The 18,441-nt window shown below is 38.4% G+C and overlaps 1 protein-coding gene across 5 annotated transcripts; it reads right to left on the reverse strand.

Annotated features, from left to right (window-relative positions):
* Positions 1 to 2,881: 2,881 nt before the first annotated feature.
* LOC108665034 (pancreatic lipase-related protein 2) lies at positions 2,882 to 18,420 on the reverse strand. Of its 5 annotated transcripts, XM_018151750.2 has the most exons (12): positions 18,340 to 18,420; positions 16,845 to 16,932; positions 12,478 to 12,635; positions 11,887 to 12,006; positions 11,042 to 11,145; positions 10,494 to 10,627; positions 9,812 to 10,119; positions 8,902 to 8,970; positions 7,791 to 7,926; positions 5,896 to 6,022; positions 4,440 to 4,646; positions 2,882 to 3,452 (listed from the first exon to the last, which is right to left on the reverse strand). In XM_018151750.2, exons 2-12 carry the CDS (start codon positions 16,915 to 16,917, stop codon positions 3,338 to 3,340), a joined length of 1,551 nt encoding a protein of 516 aa, XP_018007239.1. In that variant the 5' UTR covers positions 16,918 to 16,932; positions 18,340 to 18,420; the 3' UTR covers positions 2,882 to 3,337. The 5 variants fall into 5 exon arrangements, with proteins under 5 accessions (XP_018007239.1, XP_018007240.1, XP_047739510.1 ...); XM_018151752.2 differs by lacking the exons at positions 2,882 to 3,452; positions 4,440 to 4,646 and adding an exon at positions 4,878 to 4,986; XM_018151753.2 differs by lacking the exons at positions 2,882 to 3,452; positions 4,440 to 4,646 and adding an exon at positions 5,034 to 5,100.
* Between the last annotated feature and the right edge of the window lie 21 nt (positions 18,421 to 18,441).

Raw genomic sequence — 18,441 nt, forward strand, 5'->3', positions numbered from 1 at the left:
ATAGCTTCGTCTAGTCTGTTCTTGAAGCCGTTCATACTCGGAGCGTCAACGATGCTATCAGGGAGGCTGTTCCACATGTCGGTGACTCGAAGCAAGAAGAAATGTTGTCGCATGGATGTGTGTTGTCGCACGAGCTAAATCTCTATGGAGCTCTCAGACAACAGAAAGCTTTCTCGTGAGAATCAATCGTGCTTTCAATTGAGTTCAGTGAATTCCAATATGAATTATTGGAAATGTTAAGCAATTCAATTCCTTTCATTGGATTGGTTAAGAATTCATGAGCCGATATCGTAGTTATTTCTTTGTTACGTTTCGAGCTTCCAGCGTGACTAGCCTGAACCTCGATTGAAACCGTGAAATTGCCGTCTTGGTGTATACATGAAACCGTCTTGGTGTATACATATTAATAGCATAGACTAAATCAGCTGCTCTATTTAACATATTTTAGACTACATGCTGAGAGGAACACAGATACATAATTTGTATGATGGTCTTATTCTTAAATAAAAAGCTATTCAGAAAGTTCGACTCAATAAACTAGTCTCTTTTTCAAGAGTGGTTTAAAGAAACGAACTTATATCGAGCAACGATGATACGTTTATCAACGTAGCAACGTTCCTTATGGCGAAGGATAAATTTCATTTCAAATTCATAAGCCAGAATACGTATTAATCTGGAGTTTTCTGATTATCTAAATTAAAAGTCCAAGCAATGGCCACGGTATCAAGATGTGATGTTAAGCCCATTAAAAATAACTCTAGAAAAATGGTAGGAATACAGCTAGAGTTCTTTCAAGTACCATGACTTGAGTACAGTTATGTTTTAGCTCGAAAGTTTTATTTTATTTCGAATGTGACATTCGAGTCTGCTAAGGTAGGGATCACTCGACGACGAATCACCGCAACTTCAAGTGAACCGAAAAAACTTCATTCTAACCGGGACTCAAAATTTCATAAGAAAAAATAAAGAATATTTCTGATGTTAGGGAATAGTATAAATTTATTCGTATTTCTTAGTAACAATTTTTCCATTTTCAGTTAGAGTTTTCCATGTTTTAGGTTATGCAAACATTCGGAATTCATTCATTCATGTTTTAGACTTTAGCTGGAGTGGACTGTACGGCACAACGCAATTGTACATACGTGTTTTAACAAATATATTGTGAATAATTCGTGTCTTATATGAACTGAAAACCTTTCCTGACCGTTTGAGAAGTGATTATGAAGAAGTCCCCCAGCACTGAGGCTCAAATTCATGAAATATTGTGAGACATTTTCGTAAGGAGTTCGTTTTCCTAAAATGCGCTGCATATACTACCAGCCCAGCATTGATTGAAGACATCTTAACACCATCACCCATTCCATATTCCCATCGTCACCCATTCCATATTCCCATTAACATAATCTGAAAAAAATTGATATCGCCTTACCAGTGTTAGAAATTAGGCTCCTTAATTTATAGTCCTGAAAAATCTTAACCATTGAGGTTTAGGCAGCGATATTATGCTTAAAGAGGATGACCTTACAAATATCTGTAAATGTATAAAGTCAAAAAAATTGCGAAAACCAGATTTATTCGAATTGAATATCTGAACCTTTTATTACTCATGCTCTGACATAATTACAATAAATTAACGATAATTTATTTTCTCCTGAAATTTTGCACAATTGATTTGCATCTCGCATGAATATTTACCATGGAACTGCGATCGGGACGCGGTAATTAAGGCGCGATTTATAGAAAAAAACCTTAGGTTATTTTTCAGCACTGTAGAGCCATCTGATACGCGGATTAAAAAATGTTCATCCCGCTTTCAGTTTCGCTCCTGGCATGGAACTGGGATAAAAACCACGAGATATTTGCAACTGAGGAACGAAAATAAAATGTCATGAATTTCGTGTAGAGAAAAGCAAGCCTCTACAGAAATGAAACCATAATTACCTTACCTGACAAGATTACGAGTAGTCAGATCCTTTCATAACCATAAATACCGATCAGTGCATAAATTATTTCCAGTTCATAGCTAACTATGAGCGATGTTACTTTTGACCGTTATTTTTACACCTGATGCCGAAGATATGGCTAAAAATTGGCTACGGTCATTTGTTTGCAAAAGACAAACCTTTCTCAAGAAATAGAAAACCTGCAAATATTTTGCATTACACCACAAAACACAAAATGTTCATGAAATCCAACATAAATTCAATATTCTCATGAGAAGCCTGTTAGTCCCAGGATTTAGTAGAGCACACGTGTTGCTGCGGCGCTCAGTGGCACAGCGTCACCGACAGCAGCCCTCACACGGCGCTGTCTTGTGCGCTACTGAACAACGTCGACCGACCTCGACCTTATCTTCAAAGGTTGAGTGGTGACGTAAGGTTGATGTAAAAGGTTGTGTGGTGACGTATGGATGATGTAATGTGGTGACGCATGGATGATGTGAAAGGTTGAGTGGTGACGTATGGATGATGTGAAAGGTTGAGTGGTGACGTATGGATGATGTAAAAGGTTGTGTGGTGACGTATGGGTGATGTAATGTGGTGACGTATTGATGTAAAAGGTTGTGTGGTGACGTTTGGATGATGTAAAAGGTTGTGTGGTGACGTATGGATGATGTAAAAGGTTGTGTGGTGACGTATGGATGATGTAAAAGGTTGTGTGGTGACGTATGGATGATGTAAAAGGTTGTGATGTGACGTATGGATGATGTAAAAGGTTGTTTGGTGACGTATGGATGATGCAAAAGGTTGTGTGGTGACGTATGGATGATGTAAAAATTGTGGTGGCGACGTATCTTGAACTCGCTTCATATTTTGAAATAGGAAATAACAAATAAGACTCGTAAATAATTGTTCAATATTTATTTATCGTTTACAAAATATAATCTTACAATGAAAAAACATTAACATAATTTTATTTCTTCACATTTTAATAATCAAGGTTGACGCTGCAAATCACGAACTAGTTTTTATTGGCTGGCATAAACTATTATTGGGTTGTATAGACAAGTATTGACTGGTATAAACGATTATTGACTGGTATAAACGAGTTTATGGCTGGCATTTAAGAGTATTGGCAGGTTCTAGTACACCGCAGCAGGGTAATATCGTTGAAACAACGTTTAACGCTGCTTCGTTAAACGTATGTTAATTCTAGATTCTACAAACTGACGATGGAGCTGGACTCCGAAACGTTTTCTACAAAGATATGAATTATTGTGGCCTATTATATGCTTTTAAACTTTTAGTTAACTATCGATTTAAGCAAATAAGTGACATCAATGCTATATATTCAGCGTTGATTCACCATCAGTTGTCAGGTGGGATAAGTTCTCCCCTCAGACGACAGGCGTGCACGAGCCCGTGGGCGCCACCGACACCGTCTTGCCGTCTTTGATCTCCGTGACTGCACCACCACTGGCGCACAGCAGCTGAGTGTGCTGTAGACGCGTGCTGCATGGCAGGGGGTATGATTAGTTTCATGTACTCAGAGATAAATAATTGAACATGTCGTGAAACTGTTATACTGGTTACAGGGATTTTGGTTACAGGTATTTTGGTTACAGGTATTTTGGTTACAGGTATTTTGGTTACAGGTATTTTGGTTACAGGTATTTTGGTTACAGGTATTTTGGTTATAGGTATTTTGGTAACAGGTATTTCGGTTACATGTATTTTGGTTACAGTTATTTTGGTTACAGGCATTTGGGTTAGCCTCAATATGGTTAGCGGTATTATGGTTAGCGATATTATGGTTAACGATATTTTGGTTACAGCTATTTTGGTCAGCACAAATTTGGTTACAGGTATTACAATATATATCCTTATTATTAAATAAGATATGGGAATTGAAGCACAGAGAGTAGAGAGTCAATTATACAAATCTTCTCTGCAATATATTAGTATATATATAGTGTTCTCTTGCAACGGAAAGAACATTCTGCGTGCTTAATGATTTCAAGTTTTTTTTCTTTATTAAATAAACATCTTCGTCTAAGCGGAAAGGAAGAAGCATTTTTTTCAAATTTTCTTCTTTATCCAATGCGAGACGTATTTTTAGTGGTACCATTATGAACATACATGTTAATAATGGGATATTATTTATAATGGGTTATATATTTTTTAATAAGTTAATTTATTATCATATTATAATGATAATAAATCATTTTAGTATATCATTCATTTTTAGCAAATCATAAATGAACATTTTCATAAGAAAAGAGATATAAAAATGTTACAATGCCGAAATGAATCCTTAATAAATTCTATTTTCCAATGAATCACTGGAAAACAAAGAAAAAAAGTACATAGCACATATGTACATACATATATGTACATAGCACAATCACATATGAACGCTAGTGAATAAATAAATTTTACATCGAAAATAATAAAAAAGTTATGCGCAAGCAAATTTCCAAGAAGATTTTCGACACTGACCTCTCGGGGTAGTAATTGATGGGCGAGACCTCGAAGGACTGCACGTATAGACTCCTGTTGCAGATAAGACTCCAGCAGTAGGTGCCAGGTCTCAGGAGCTGGTCGTCGTACTTCCAGGTGAACTCCGCGCGCAGGATCGTCCCCAGATGGACGTGGCTTTCGATCAAGAATGAGGTCTCTTGGCCGTGGTCGATGCGGCGGTGTTCACTGGGACAAACAAGTTACGAATTTCAATTTTTAGCGCAAAATTTGGATGCACTGGTACTTTAAATTCTCGGGTATGAGGTCTCTTGGCCGTGGTCGATGCGGCGGTGTTCACTGGGACAAACAAGTTACGAATTTCAATTTTCCAGCGCAAAATTTGGATGCACTGGTACTTTAAATTCTCAAGAATGAGGTCTCTTTGGCCGTGGTCGATACGGCGGTGCTCACTGGGACAAACAAGTTAAGAATTGTAATTTTTTAGTGCAAATTTTGGATACACTGGTCCTTTAAATTCTCAAGAATGACGTAGGTCTCTTGGCCGTGGTCGATACGGCGGTGCTCACTGGGACAAACAAGTTACTAATTTCAATTTTCCAGCGCAAAATTTGGATGCACTGCAGTACTTTAAATTCTCAAGAATGAGGTCTCTTGGCCGTGGTCGATGCGGCGGTGTTCACTGGGACAAACAAGTTACGAATTTTAATTTTCCAGCGCAAAATTTGGATGCACAGGTACTTTAAATTTAACGGCTGAGGCCGATGTTGTGTGTAGCTTTGGTAGTACTTCAGTCCGTTTTATTTGAATTAATTTAGCTTCTATCTCCAGTCATTAGAGTCTGGTGCTCATCCTGTTCATTCATTTCGACTATCAATATGAATTCTGCAATTCCAAAACAATTCGGTATTATGTGTTGAGGTTAAACAGTTCACGCCAAAAACGGTAGAAGTAACATTATTTATCGAAAAGAATCTGCTTACCAATTACCCTTTGCCTGGCACTTCTCTACATTTCGCTCATCCATTGTTTCACACATCCTACGCTAAACTATTCGATTCCTTGATAAAAACTCAACCCGCTTCCGAACAAAGGTAGTTCTAGTTATACCGTGTCTTCAGGAAAAGGATATAATTGATGACAGTTATCGTTTTCTTGCGCACTGAGTTGAATCTTTCTCTGAAATTTTGATTTCTTACATCAAAAAGCAAATTTTTTGCTAAATTAGCTAGTAACAATAGACGTCTTGCTTTGAATTCTGACGTCTTTCATCAAGGAGATACCTTTTTAGCACATTTTCTCATTTATGGAAAAAAATTCACTATTGTGCTCGCCATGTCCGTCTGTCCGTCCGTCTGTCCGTCCGTGACTTCACTTCAGGTTTTCGTTGACGAGAAAATGCGCTCTCTGTCACTCACTGCAGTGAGTACTGAGTTATATTTTTTACTGAATCAGCAAGTAAAAATGTACGTCTTACTCGGAAATTTTTACGTCCTTCAGCACAGCGCCCGTGTCACCGTAGAGGGTAGCTGTCAGGTGGCCCACTACCCACGACTCGGCCCCGTCAGGGTACGCCGTCAGGAGCGTCACCACGTAGTGTTCCACTGCCAGTCAAGGGTTAGAAGTATGACAAAATTCGCTTCAAAATTCGTAATGGGATTAGTACACAAGGAGAATAAGTACACGTAGCGGCCCAAGTACAAGTAGCGGCCCTTGTAAACGTAACGGCCTAAGTACGCGTAAAGGCCTAAGTACACGTAGCGGCCCAAGTACAGGTAGCGGCCTAAGTACACGTAAAGGCCTAAGTACACGTAGCGGCCCAAGTACAGGTAGCGGCCCAAGTACAGGTAGCGGCCCAAGTACAGGTAGCGGCCCTAGNGCGGCTTTGGTGCGCGTAACGGCCTAAGTACACGTAAAGGCCTAAGTACACGTAGCGGCCCAAGTACAGGTAGCGGCCCAAACACACGTAACGGCCTAAGTACATGTAACGGCCTAAGTACACTGTAGAGGCCCAAGTACAGGCAGCGGCCCAAGTACACGTAACGGCCCAAGTACACGTAAAGGCCCAAGTACACGTAGCGGCCCAAGTACACGTAACGGCATAAGTACACTGTAGAGGCCCAAGTACAGGCAGCGGCCCAATTACACGTAATGGCCTAAGTACACGTAAAGGCCCAAGTACACGTAAAGGCCCTTGTACACGTAACGGCCTAAGTACATGTAAAGACCTAAGTACACGTAGCGGCCCAAGTACAGGTAGCGGCCCTTGTACACGTAACGGCCTAAGTGCATGTAAAGGCCTAAGTACACGTAGCGGCCCAAGTACACGTAGCGGCCCAAATACACGTAACGGCCTAAGTACACGTAAAGGCCCAAGTACACGTAGCGGCCCAAATACACGTAACGGCCTAAGTACATGTAACGGCCTAAGTACACTGTAGAGGCCCAAGTACAGGCAGCGGCCCAAGTACACGTAACGGCCTAAGTACACGTAAAGGCCCAAGTACACGTAGCGGCCCAAATACACGTAACGGCCTAAGTACATGTAAAGGCCTAAGTACACGTAAAGGCCCAAGTACAGGTAGCGGCCCAAGCACACGTAACGGCCCAAGTACACGTAAAGGCCTAAGTACACCGTAGAGGCCCAAGTACAAGTAGCGGCCCAAGTACACGTAACGGCCTAAGTACACGTAAAGGCCCAAGTACACCGTAGAGGCCGAAGTACACACAGCGTCCTGGTAACACGTTGCTGCCAAAGTAAACTTAGCAGCCTGCGTAAAGGTACAGGCCGGGGTCCATGGAGCGGCCTTCGAATACGTAGTGGCTTAAGTATCGCCGTAGTGGCCGACTACCTCTTATTGTCGGGCTTAATCGGCTTGAAAGGCCTTCAGTGGTTGCCTGACGAAGTTACGAACTTGTAACAATTTTAGATAATACCGCCCGTTGAGTTCTGGGGTGGCTCAGCATATTAAATGGTATATGGGGGCCTTAAAACGGTCTCAAATGTGATACATGGTGAAGGGAATTGGTAGCGGTATTTAAGTAGTATTAGTAGAGGGATTAAATTGAGATCTGACTTTTTTGTGCTACAGTATTATAAAAATGATGCGTCAAAATTGAAGCAAACTGTAAAGTTAACAAAGCCTAATATTTTAGTTTTCGCGTCATAGCAGCTAAAACCTTTAAAAGATGGCAAAAATTAATAAATATGATAAAATTTGCTACAGATTATTCTCTATTCTTTACGTACTTTCATAAAAAACGACCAACCGAAAAATATACACTGGAATGAAGTTATGGTCAGCATCGAAAAATTCATGTAATTAAATGCAAGTAATTTGAAAGTTAATTATGCCTGAATGTTTCGCTCACGGCAAAAAGGCTCCTCGTCGTCGTCGGTGTCGAGGTAGGCCATCGTGTTGATGTTCTGTTTGCTGACGTATTCGTCTGCGCGGATGCCCATGTAAGCACACTTGGAGTTGTCGGCGCCACAAGATCTGCACTCGCCCTGCGCCAGGCAAAATGTGGCACTATTAACCCTAATCACCCCGGCACTGCACGACCTGGGCCTATACTTTCAAAAAAAGTTAAGAGATCTTAAGTTCATCAGCCAATCATTGACGGCCTTTCAAGCAAAATCCACCAATCATAGACAAGAAAATGGAGCGTAAGTACTTAGTTCACTTAGCGAGTTTTGAAAGTATGGCCCCTGCACTATAGCCCTGCGCCAGGCAAAATGTTTCACTGTTAACCCTAATCGCCACGGCACTGCACGACATGAACTATAGCCCTGCGTCAGGCAAAATGTGTCACTATTAACCCTAATTACCCCCAGCCATACGCGACCTTAACTCACCCTGTATCAGGTAAAATGTGTCACTATTAACCCTAATCACCCTGACACTGCACTACATGCACTATAGCCCTGCACCAGGTAAAATACATCACTATTAACCCTACATAATCACATCGGGATTGAGGAAAAAATGACTTGATATCAAATATATTCTATAAACAGGTCATTTCAATTTTTCGCCTCGTGTTCATTTTTGTAAACTCTTAATACGTACGAAGCAAAGAAAATATTACATAGGTAATTCGATATTTCAAGTTACGGTAGTTGATTGTTTCATACGGCATCAATAGGCCTTCGTAGTAAATAACTGCCATATTAATCTTAGGCTTAATGTCTAAAAAACTGTATTTTCATTACGATGCCTCGAAACACATGAAAAATATTCAAGCGCTAAAGAATGCTTTCGATTGTTTGAAACTGTAATTTTCGAGCAGTATTTAATGCACGCTATTAGGTACTCATGCACGACTAAAATTCATATCTTTAACACTCCTATGTGGTAGCATCTACAGGCTTTTCAAATCCAAAGCAAAGCAGCAGGACAAATCTATCAAAATATATGATTTGGCACGCGGATGATGGACTTCAAAATATCGTTTTATCTTTCCGGTTATGCTAGCTGCTCACCAGCTCGAAGGAGTCGTAGCTGTAGCAGGTGTGGCCAAGGAAGTCGCAGTTGTCTGTGGTCAGCGTCGCCTTGAGTAGGAAACTTCAATGTTAGGAAGTTGCACAGATACTATACTTCTGCCTGGTACAGTAAACTATGCTTTGCACAGGAGCCATGAACTATTTTTTTTGTAAGGGACACGGTAATGTACATCTGCAAGGTGCAAGGTAATTTATATTTGCAAGGTAGAAAGTACATAAGCTACCGTATTGTATTTCTGCTCAGTGTATTAGAAAGAAGCCAGAAAATAATAATTACTGCTAACAACTCGTGGGCAAGAAGAAATTTTGTTTTACACAAGTGAGAACAATAATTACCGAAAGATGTTATCATAAAATCTTGTCCATCATTTCCAAATCATTGTGACTAATTTAAGCCTCAATAATTCTAAAAACTTTTAAGTGAAATATGAGAGCTTTTCGCGGTCAGTTCATCACGTTTGCACAATAAAATAAATATCTCAATTAATTTTTCAATTTCAAATAATAGTAGACCCTGGAGGATAACAAATACATAAATAATAATGCAATCTGTCGAAACGCATGTAATTTCTTCATTAAAAAGAAACCTATGGGGTAAGAAATTATTGTATTTATTGTCTACTATGTAAATTTAACAACATATCTTAAATTCATACTAAAATATCCTTTCTCAAACACGAACTTTTCCAGCTTCAGTGGAGTTAGAAATTGATTCAAAACTCACTTATACCTCATGTGACACTGCATGCATCCATGTATATTGTGAACTCTCAAATTTACAATTAACAGACTTTATTTATTTCGAATTATAATATACGTACTATCGACGTAACCCACCAATCATAATCATTGATTATATACATAATAATATTAATAAGAGTTTAGTTACTTCGTAAAGGAAGATGGAGCGGCAGTGACTGCAGGCGCCGATGTCTCGTATGTCGCCCACATCGTCTGGAGTGATGGCATCGATTGCTATACTGATAGGATCACATCCTGGCTGGTCGTGTCCAGAGTTTGGGTAGAAGTCCAGGTGCCCCATGGGCTGTCCTGTTCCGTACCCCAACAGGAATATGGAATCAGCGTCGGTGTGGATGTTGTCAACGAATAGAGCGTCTGTCGGGTCTAGACGTACGACTGGAGGCATGCTGGTGTAGTATGGGCCTGCTGGATCCAAACCACTGATACGGCCTAGGCCTGAAATTGCAGAAAAAAGCACGCGTAAAAATTAAGCGATAAATGAATTGAAGGGAGAAATAAATGTATAGATGTGACAAAATGTGCATTTTCTTAAATTTGTGCAACAGTGAAATCAGACGAATTTATAATTGCATTAAAGCTTTTACTTACCAAAAAATTTTTCAGGAGAATGTGCCACTGAATTTGTTGATAGGGATAGCTTTCCGTGATTTTCTTATCAAAAACATCCGTGAACATTTGTATAGTTTACTTTATCCCATTAATGGGTATAAAATGTTCACAAATAGTTGAAAGTAGAGTAGAATAGTAGTAGGAATAGTAGAAATTTTGTGAAATTTATTGATTTGTAGCGTTACTGCAAGACTTCTTACCTTGTATCTGCTCTCCTGCGTAGCCAGAGACGTGTGAACCGAGCGAGTGGCCCAGAAGGTGAACGTCCGCGGCTTTAACACCGTACGTATCGATGAGCCAGTTCACAAGGTAACCAATTTCCAAGCCCACCACTCTGATCAAAATAAACGTGATCAAGTAAAGACTATTGTAATTAATTTAATAATTGAAATGTCAGTGAATAAAATTCCTTTACTGATTCCTGATGTTCCTCTCCTACGTTACATGCCCTAAACTGCTTCCCGTCCCAATAGAGACCAAGCGGATACGATTTATTTAAAATATCATGGCTAGAATCACTCGGCAAACCCGCTTAAGATTTCAACTATTATAGGACACAACGGAATGCTGAAAAATTTATCGAAGTTCCTTAATAAGAAAATTTTTCTCTGCTGCCAAAATAAGGCAACATACCCTATGTCCACCAGAACAAATAACGTTGAAGCACGGTTATAGTAAGGTTTATTCAACCAAAAAATGTTTAATTCAACAATGATTCAACGTCTGTAGTCTGTTGGGTGGCATTTACCGTGTGTTGGCTGCCGCTTGAGAGTACATGGGCAGCGATCCGTCTCCCCAGTTGACGCGGAACACGTTGCAGTCCATGTAGTCCAGGAACGCGTTTGCCAGTTCCTGAAGGCAGAAAATACCACGACTCACACATTATTATCCATCAAACATCTGATGTTGAATCAATGGTGAATAAAACGTGGCTTGGTTGAATAAGAGTTGATTCAACGTCATTTGTCTGGTGGATACGTACTAATTTAGCCATTTCCTGAGTGCAAGCTTAAATTTCTCAACCCTGTACAAAGAAGGGCATGTTAAGAAGAGCGATATGAGTCAAAATAAAATATTGCGTGAAAGATATTACACAAGGATGCGGGAGAAAATTTCGATTAGTGGATACTCGTATATTATAAATGTGAAATCTGTAGGCATGTATATGTAAATGCATTACATTACATCAGATCAAAATGCAAATTTTCAAGCACGACGGCGAGTTTAAAAATGAACTTGTCGATGCAAGTAATACACGTGTATTACTTGACATAATATCATGGCACTGGGATCAAGCCTTGATTTAAGTAGGATTGTAAATATAGTTATTTAAATTTTTAAGTTAATGTAATTCGAGATGGTGTTTCCCAACAATAAAATACAAAGAAAAGATATTGTTAATCAAGGTCTCGCTTAGGGAGGTAACGATTTTCTCCAAGCATGACACAACAGATGACCTAATCTTACAGGTACTACCCCCTATTATTATGCCGCAGTTATACTCCCGTCATTTTCATCCCACAATTACAGCACCCACTGTAAATATTTTACCAACCCTAGCAAAACATTACATTGTATTAATATCAGTCGTACCGGCAGCCAGTAGGTGTTGCCTGTGTCTATAAAGCCGTGAATGATGAACTTGGTGGGTTTTGATGCATCAAAAGTTGATGCCTCAATGGTTGATGCATCGCCTGCCACGACGAACACGTCCTTTGTTCAATAAAGCAAATATTAAACACTTAATATATGTTAAACATGCAATCTTACATTCATGTTGCTTATACACAGAAACATTTCAGCGACAATCATCGGCGCTCTGAACCAGTATTTTGTTATTCTTAACAATATTCTAAGTGGATAGAAATTCCTTTCATGCTATTTTAACAAACAAACTAGCATACATGTTTTCACCTAGCAGAGCATGTTATATTTTCACTCTAACATTGACGATGCAAATGAATTTGTAATTTAGCCCTGTCAGCGCGGGTGTGCAGCATGAAGCAGCAAGTAACTCACGTGGTCAGCAGCCCTGTCAGCACGAGTGTGCAGCATGAAGCAGCATGTAACTCACGTGGTCAGCAGCCCTGTCAGCACGAGTGTGCAGCATGAAGCAGCATGTAACTCACGTGGTCAGCAGCCCTGTCAGCGCGAGTGTGCAGCATGAAGCAGCAAGTAACTCACGTGGTCAGCAGCCCTGTCAGCACGAGTGTGCAGCATGAAGCGAGTGTTGATGCTCTCACGCGAGGCGGGCAGGACGTTGATGGGTCGCATGTCAGAGTACCACTCATCGGTGAGATAGAGGCAGCCCAGCACGGGGTCACACCACTCCTCGTCACCACCTGGTCCAAAATCCGAACGACAATTCATATTATTATTCAAATTAATAAAGCAGGCAGTTCGATGCATTTCTGTGTGGAATATCGTGTACTTTTAGTGACCTCTATTACAAGTCAAGCAATATCGCAGTTGCCTTTGTGTAATGCTATTCACATTCATGAGTGGTGTCAAATCTCATTTTCAGTATGATATTTAGTATTTTAGAGGAGAATTTTTCTGAACTATCACCACAGTAAGAAACCAGCAGCAGTCTATATGATCTCGCCTGAGCCCGTCTCAGTTCATGCGAATACATTTCTTGAAGTGCTCGGTAGACATAGAGACTACATATAGCAACTTCATTGCACTGCATGACATAGTGAACGTACTAAAGGCAATTATCTATATTAATTGCCTATCTATATTAATTATCTATATATTATTTATAGTACCATAGTACTAAAGGCAATTATCGTGCCTGACTTTGGCCCTCTCGAATGAAGCTGCCAAGCAAGAAAGCGGCTTGATGAATTATTGGAGATTAGACATGGTTTATTATTCACAAAATTCTACAGCTTTCTAAGAGGAAAATATATTTTAAATATATTGGTTCAATGTTAAACTCCATATTTATGCAAAGTTCGGTGACAGTAGCGCGGGCTTGAATATGTTCAGTTGGAGCATTCGTTTGATTAAATTATTAAACCAAAATTTCAGTTTACTGGTGTCCGCGAGTAAGTACCGTACTATGAGATTTCATCATTTCAGGCACAGCTAAATATTTAATGTTTGGCAAATTTTTATTATTTTTAGCGCATTTTCTCATTTATGGAAAAAATGCACTACTGTGCTCGCCATGTCCGTCCGTCTGTCCGTCCGTCTGTCCGTCCGTCTGTCCATCCGTCCGTGACCTCAATTTTTCGTCGACGAGAAAATGCGCTCTCTGTCACTCACTGCAGTGAGTACTGAGTTATATTTTTTTCTAATGCAATTGCAGTAAAGAGAATCTTGAAATAACAAAACACGCATAAATATCTTTCATTTATACGTGTTTATAAAACAGGAGAAAGATTTAGGCTGGCTGATAAATTTCAGCCCACTCATTAGATGAATAATTAGTTTTGTGTTTTTCCTTATCATGAAAACGTCGAGAGCTAGTAGAACAATAAACAAAACACCATACAGACTCGATCATGTGCCAAACATGAAAACGACTCTATCGTATTTCCAAGTCGATCTTCGTTTCGATTCCAAAAGACGATCATACATTACAACAATCTCAAATTCTACGTTCAAGTCAGACATCGCTCTAAAATCTTTACTTTAAATGAACCCATTGGGCCATTAAGTATCCTCAGGGAACTACACGAGAAAATACTGATGGGAAGTTCGTTGCATGCTATAGCCCTGGAGGGCCAGCAGCGTTCGGTCGCTGGCATCCCACGAGAGAGTGCAGCCAACGAGGTGCGCTTTACAAAGCTTATCGTGCACTTAACGAACTTATTTAATTAAAAACCTGAAACCAATTACAGTTGAAAGATTAGAAAATGAAATTTTTGAGAAATATTCAGCCATGTCTGTGGACTAGTGAGATTATTCTCTGACTTGAAAATTTATTTACAGAGCAGTTGTGTCAAGCGTTGTTTTTGCTCCTTGAGTTGCCAGAAATGCACTTGTGGCTTCCAATGCTAAAGTAAAGGCATTCAGTACAGGATGTGCGGTATCAGAGATAGTAATATGCGTTTAAAAATTACTATTTAAAGACAACACTGCTAAAGTGGCCAGTGTCTGCGATGCTACACATGTATAAGTGTGATGAATTTCTTTTGATTTCTCATTTTTTATTTTTGAATATTAAAAAATATACATTTTAAAAACATTTATTAAGATTTAAATTTTTTCAATATTTTTAACTATTCATTTTGTCTATTGATTCAAGCATTTTCTTCGACCTAACGAAAGTTTGCAAAATTTCAGCTCGACTGGACTGGTAGAAGTGTGTTAAATGTCGTTTATAAGATTTGTAGCAGATAAACATACACAACAACAAACAACAAGAAGTGAAGTTAAAAAAGTGTAAAAATAAAGTCAGATACATTAATTACGTACGTAATGGCGATGTAGGTTTGCTCATTGTAGGCGATTGTTTTATAAGAACAAATTAATAATTGCCCACCACTGTGTACACAATATGACTGATCATTACATCCGCTTAATTATCATTTTCAATTAAGATAAAAACGGGAAGTGAAAAGGCCTTTAAGTGTGAATAAATCCGGAGTGATAAATTATGGAAGATTGATGCAAGATAGGACATGACGAAGCCCATTTGGCAGTGCAGTGATAATTGTGGATCGTAGCAATGGGCTCAAATTTCCCTGAATGTAGTAACCCCGTCTAAATAAAAAATGTATTATTTAAGAGTGACCAGTTTTGGTATGGCTTATACAAATACGTTTCATGTTGAATGTAGTAACCCCGTCTAAATAAAAAATGTATTATATAAGCGTGACCAGTTTGGATATGGCTTATACAAATACGTTTCATGTTGAATGTAGTAACCCCGTCTAAATAAAAAATGCATTATTTAAGAGTGACCAGTTTTGACATGGCTTATACAAATACGTTTCATGTTGAATGTAGTAACCCCGTCTAAATAAAAAATGTATTATATAAGCGTGACCATTTTTGACACGGCTTATACAAATATGTTTCATGTAACACGTTTCAATGACGTTGCTATTTGAAGGTGAAATATCACAATTATGGGATATCGCTTATGGCGCGCTGTGGCGTGCGGGCATATCAACGGAGATACGCTATCAACGCTCAGATGTTATCAGAGGTGCGCTATGCAGGTGTCGTTTTCTCTTGGTTTCGTCGAAAATTCGATGCTGAAAATACATTAAGGAAAGACCAGGGCCATACTTTCAAAACTGGCTAAGTGAACGTAAGTACTTACGCTCTATTTTCTTGTCTATGATTGGTGGACTTTGCTTGAAAGGCCGTCAATGATTGGCTGACGAACTTACGAACTCTTAACTTTTTTTAAGTATAAACCCAGGTTCTTAACCGTCATCAGACTGCATAATTTTACAACGTTACTATCGAACCAATGTAGTGTAAGTACAGTTGTACCTATGCAATCCGACGAAGGTGTAACTTGATCTCCTTAGAAAACCATTTATCATATTCCAGGTTTATTCTAATATTTAAACCTTATGATATAGATATTATTCATTTGAACGTACTTGCTAAATATTTTGTACATGCATTGCTGTTAGGAGCGAAATTTATATAGGTACTCTGATGTAATTCGTTCCAATCATCACACATTATAGGCAAACCTGTCCTTCCACGTTCTGATAGCAAAATACGGATAGCTTGTGAATCGTGTCTCAGATTCCATGCTTTAATGAATAAATTCTGAGATATATTTATAATAAACAGTATTGTGGTTCAAACAAACGTAATTGAAAATATTTTCAGTATCAAATAAAGCCGCTAAAGCCGAGATACTCTCAATTCCCTTTCTGAAGTTTGTTCTTAAGCAAGCACTTGTTATTCTCACGGTCTGCGTGGAGAATGGACAATTTTCTTGCACCTGCGAAGTTATTTTGAATAAATTTTCAGCAACGCCGAGCATCATGCAGCCATGGTGTACCATCGCTTTCATTGGGACATAATTTTTCTAAATTATATTTTAATTATATTATGATTATATTCACTTTTCAAACGCACAATCTTCATAAGTTAAGGTAGGAAAAGTTTGAGCCCCTTACGACTGGACACTTACGGCCCACTCTACTTTGCAACCAAATTACAAAAATAACATTAAAAAACACGCGCAAAATGGTTATGCAACCCAACCATTTTCTATCAGGCCACTGCGAAAAGAAGTATTTTAGCACTAAAATACCGTTAAGGAAAAAATTGCTTACGAACATTAGGGTATCATCCCTCTTGCGCAAAGCCCTCATACATGGATAGTAGATGTTGTATGGATAGTAGATAATAGATGTGTTTTTTCATACATGGATGACGTAATGCGCTCACTTTCATCGTGCTTTAAATAAATCAATTACTTTACACAAGACAATCACGATGATATGCTTAAAAATTTTAACCTGGAAAAATATCCACATTAAAACTGACTATAACTTTTTTTGATTCTAAAACACTTATTCAAATTTAAAGCATAGTAATAGTGCAAAAATCAGTTGTCTACTTACGGCTGAAGAAGCCCTTTGTGTTGGCGGCGCAGGTAGCGCCTACGGCCAAGGCAATCGTCAGCAAGAAGCGCATTGTGAACTCAAAAACCTGCAGAAACATAAAATTTTCAGAAATAAATTAATAACTTCGAGACATTGGCCTTCATTTGCATGACTTGGGGCAGAAATTCCCCGTCCAATTACACTATTTGGAAGTGTTCAATAGTGTTCAATAGTGTTCAATAGTGGCTATTGAACACTACTGAACACTATTGAACACTATTGAACACTTAAAGTTTGGTTTCGTTTATAATTGTTAAAAGATTCAAATATTTGTATTAAAATTTATGTAGTTTTTTAAATTGTTTACGAAAATTATTTACATCTCTTTTAGGTAATAGCAGGGAATTATTTTATATGTAAAATCCTGATTGTATACATTATTTTAGTTGTTACGTCGGTAACATTTGTAGAATAAATTTGACGCACGTTTATAAGGAATCTTAGAAACTTTATAGAAACATTTGGCACATTCAACAACCGCAATTCTGCTGTTTCATGTAATACTCTCCCTCAGTGAAACCATTGTCACTAACTTCTAACTTCTTGACCTGATTTACTTTTCCTCGTTCCTAGCTAAATTTCCCAGATGAGAACATTGATTAATCAAATAATAGTTAGTAGAAGGTTTCACAATTGCCAAAATCAAACGTATATACGATATCAATAAAGGTATTTTCAAACAAATAGCCTTTAACGTTTTAGAATCTATTATCAATGAACGTTACATGAAAGAGGCTTTAATAAATCAGTTATCAAACCAATTATAAACGTTAATATTAAAGCTTAAAAAAATCAGCTCTTTATAAAACATTATGTGGAAATTTATTTTATGATAAATTTTTATATCTTATTAAGGTTGTCAGAATTTGTTGACGCTGTCAGATATTGTTGAGTTTGTCGGTATGAGTTGCCTAAAAACGAATTTAAAATACGGAGGAATCTCAATCGTAAAACTGCCAAAGCTCACACCGGATTACCTGTTATTTAATTAAGTTCAGTCATGGAAGACGCGCATCCGATTTTTATTTAAATTCAAATTATTGTAACCTTTATAGGCAAGACATTTTCTTGCTTGTCGCACGTTCTTCGCATTGAGATGAAGTTGTCAATCAGTGAACATCTTTGCATTAACGAAAGTTGATGTTAGATGAATAATAAATCGCTAAATTAGAATGATCTGATGACATTTTGGCATATATCGTATATGCTGGCAAATATCTTCGGCAAATATCCTATATATCGGCATCTATCTTATAAGTTGGCAAATATCTTATATGTTGGCAAATATCTTTGTGTCGACATCCAATTTCTGATTCTCAACTTAACGTAAAGATTACCTATAAATCTAAAAATAACTTAGTGAAGACATAGTGAAGTCTCATTGATATTATTGTGACTCAAATGTATAGTATAGCTATGAAATTATTTCGTATCTCTTTCTATATGTCCTCACCAGTCAATGTGGTTCTTTCCAAAAGGAATACACGTAGCCTCAGTCGTTCTTGGGTCATACCACGCATTCAAGTAGGAAAGTGAGAGTGGTCGTCTCTTATAT

Source organism: Hyalella azteca, unplaced genomic scaffold (genome assembly GCF_000764305.2).
Source record: "Hyalella azteca isolate HAZT.00-mixed unplaced genomic scaffold, Hazt_2.0.2 contig13225, whole genome shotgun sequence".
Taxonomy (NCBI): Eukaryota; Metazoa; Arthropoda; class Malacostraca; order Amphipoda; family Hyalellidae; genus Hyalella; species Hyalella azteca.